General features: G+C 46.2%; 1 protein-coding gene across 1 annotated transcript; it reads left to right on the top strand.

Annotated features, from left to right (window-relative positions):
- The first annotated feature begins 771 nt into the window (after nt 1-771).
- LOC103006663 (tetratricopeptide repeat protein 19, mitochondrial-like) lies at nt 772-1,545 on the top strand. Its single transcript, XM_057547377.1, has one exon. The coding sequence runs from the start codon at nt 778-780 to the stop codon at nt 1,543-1,545; it is 768 nt and encodes a 255-aa protein (XP_057403360.1). The 5' UTR covers nt 772-777.
- The last annotated feature ends 819 nt before the right edge of the window (nt 1,546-2,364 follow it).

The raw sequence follows: 2,364 nt of genomic DNA on the forward strand, positions 1-2,364 counted from the left end.
TTTTAAGACACAGAGCCAGTTACAGTTTAATTCTGAAAAATCATATAGGAAAGAAATATGAGAAAAAGACTGTATTTCTTCCACTTCTACAGCAATTGCAGTAGGTACATTTTAAGTGTTTATATAGTAAAAAGGGCAGGCTTATTTGTGTCTATTGTTTCATCAGTGTTTTCTTCCCCGTAGGTTTTCTAAATGTGTCAGATGGATTGCTTGCTGTTGATCAGGCTCTGATTGTATTTGTGGGTCGATGTTGGGACACCTTTGTTCAAGGGGAGGCTGCTCACCTGACGTCATGCACCTTCCTCTCTCACATCATCATCTTTCCAACAGATACCTGAGTATAGACACCCATGCCCAGTAACCCCGTGTCCTACCATCTTCCACCACTGTACTCGCCACATGGATGTTTAGCTGATGACATTTCAGAAACACCAAGTTTTCACAGTGGAGGTTGGACACTAACCTCACAAAACTTGAAGTATAAATTCATTATGGTTTTATTGCTCTTTTTCATTGTATCATTCTGGCCTTAATATTAAATGGTTGCTGATTATACACAGAAATGAGTAGAAAAAATACGAATAATTATTTTAGATCATTGTAAGTTATTCAAATACTGCTATAGTTGACACTAAAAATATTACTAAAGAAGACCCTTTTGGTTCCAGTTGCGGCGGGGCGGCGGGGCCGGGGCCGGCAGGAGGCCCGGCGCCCGCGGTGTATGAGCCGCCGAGCCGAGGGGCCCGGGCCTGCTGCCGCTGCTGGCAGTTGTGCATCATGAAAGATGAGCCAGCAGAGGCAGAGCTAATTTTGCGTGATGCTCTTCTTCTTGCCTATAAGAGTGATAACAAGAAGGCCATCAGTTACACTTACGATTGGGCGGAAAAACTTTTTAAACCAACAATGAGTTACCTGCTTAGAAGGGCCATGGAACAGGAAGGCAATGCAATAATAGTAATCTCTCTAAAGCCGGCCACTATTTATGCTGCTCAGAATAGACAGGAGTTGACTCTTGCTGGTTATGAATTCTGCATTTCAACCCTAGAGGAAAAAATTGAGAGAGAAAAGGAATTATCAGAAGACACTTTGTCAGTGGAAGAGAAAGCCAACACCCACCTCCTCTTGGGCATGTGCCTAGACACCTATGCCCGCTACCTTCTGTTCTCCAAGCAGCCATCACGGGCACAAAGGATGAATGAAAAAGCTTTGCAGATTTCTGAAGAAATACTACGAGAAAGACACCCACAGACCATGGTGCTGCTGAGTGACCTGGCCACCACCCTGGATGCGCAGGGCCGCTCCGACGAGGCTCGTGTTCGCACGCAGAGGGCGTCAGACCTGGCGAGACAGGTGGAGCACCCTGAGCTCCACGTGCTGCTCAGTGATCTGGCTGCGGCCCTGACGCACAGAGAACAATATGCACAAGCAGAAGAGATCTACCAGGAAGCGCTAAAGCGAGCAAAGCTGAAAAGAGATGAGGTTTCTCTGCAGCACATCAGGGAAGAGCTGGCTGAGCTGTCACGAAAAAGTAGACCTTTGTCGTAACCTTATCAAGCTCTAGACCCCTTTTTGTTGTAGGGAATTTATAGTGACACCGCTTATTCTAGTCCCAGTGGCATCCTGATCAATGGCTTAAATTCTTTGTCCTTGATACTCAAGTCCCCTCAACTTAGCCTTGCTGGAGGACAAGCTGTATACACTGTATACACTGCCATGTTTGTTTTGCAAAGAAAACTTTCACCCCCACCTGATTTTGCTTCTAAGGACGGGTGTCAGTTGATGCTTTCCATTGTAGCAGATGGTTGGTTAGGTGCTGTCCATGCTGGTCCGAGAATAACTCTAGATTAAGAGAGGCCAGTTTCCCTCTGGGGTGGGGTCTGGCATTTCAGCCAGGTGTCTCTCCCACAAGAGTTTTGTCCACCGATTTGCTGCCTTCTCTTATCAATACCTGGCAGACCAGAGCTACCGGTCTCATGGCAAAGGGGGATGACGGTGAGTTATTTTCTCTTATAGTCTGTCTCCTGAAGCCCAGTGTGGGATTTAATGCATAAAAATGTAGTATCTTGGCTTGCCACCAGCATCCAGCATGAAGTTTTAAAGTGGGAATTAGGCACTTGAAAGCATAGCGCCCATTTGATTATAAGTAAAAGTGAACTGTATGTTTTTGTATGTATCTGGTTGTACACAACTGTGAAAAAAGGAGGGCAAGGAATGATGACCACCTGCGTCCCTGCTCTCTGAGCATTCACTCCTCTGCACCTGGTCACAGTGTCTCCAAAGCCTCTGACTCCGAGTGGGGCCCTGTAGGTGTAGTGTTGAAAGCTTCCCAGTCATTCTGATGTGTCCTGCTGGTGCTGTAGAAGA

This window comes from Balaenoptera acutorostrata, chromosome 5 (genome assembly GCF_949987535.1).
Source record: "Balaenoptera acutorostrata chromosome 5, mBalAcu1.1, whole genome shotgun sequence".
Classification (NCBI taxonomy): domain Eukaryota; kingdom Metazoa; phylum Chordata; class Mammalia; order Artiodactyla; family Balaenopteridae; genus Balaenoptera; species Balaenoptera acutorostrata.

Excerpts from the sequence above, each read along its gene's own strand:
- LOC103006663 (XM_057547377.1), top strand. The coding sequence starts at position 778 with ATGAAAGATGAGCCAGCAGAGGCAGAGCTAATTTTGCGTGATGCTCTT.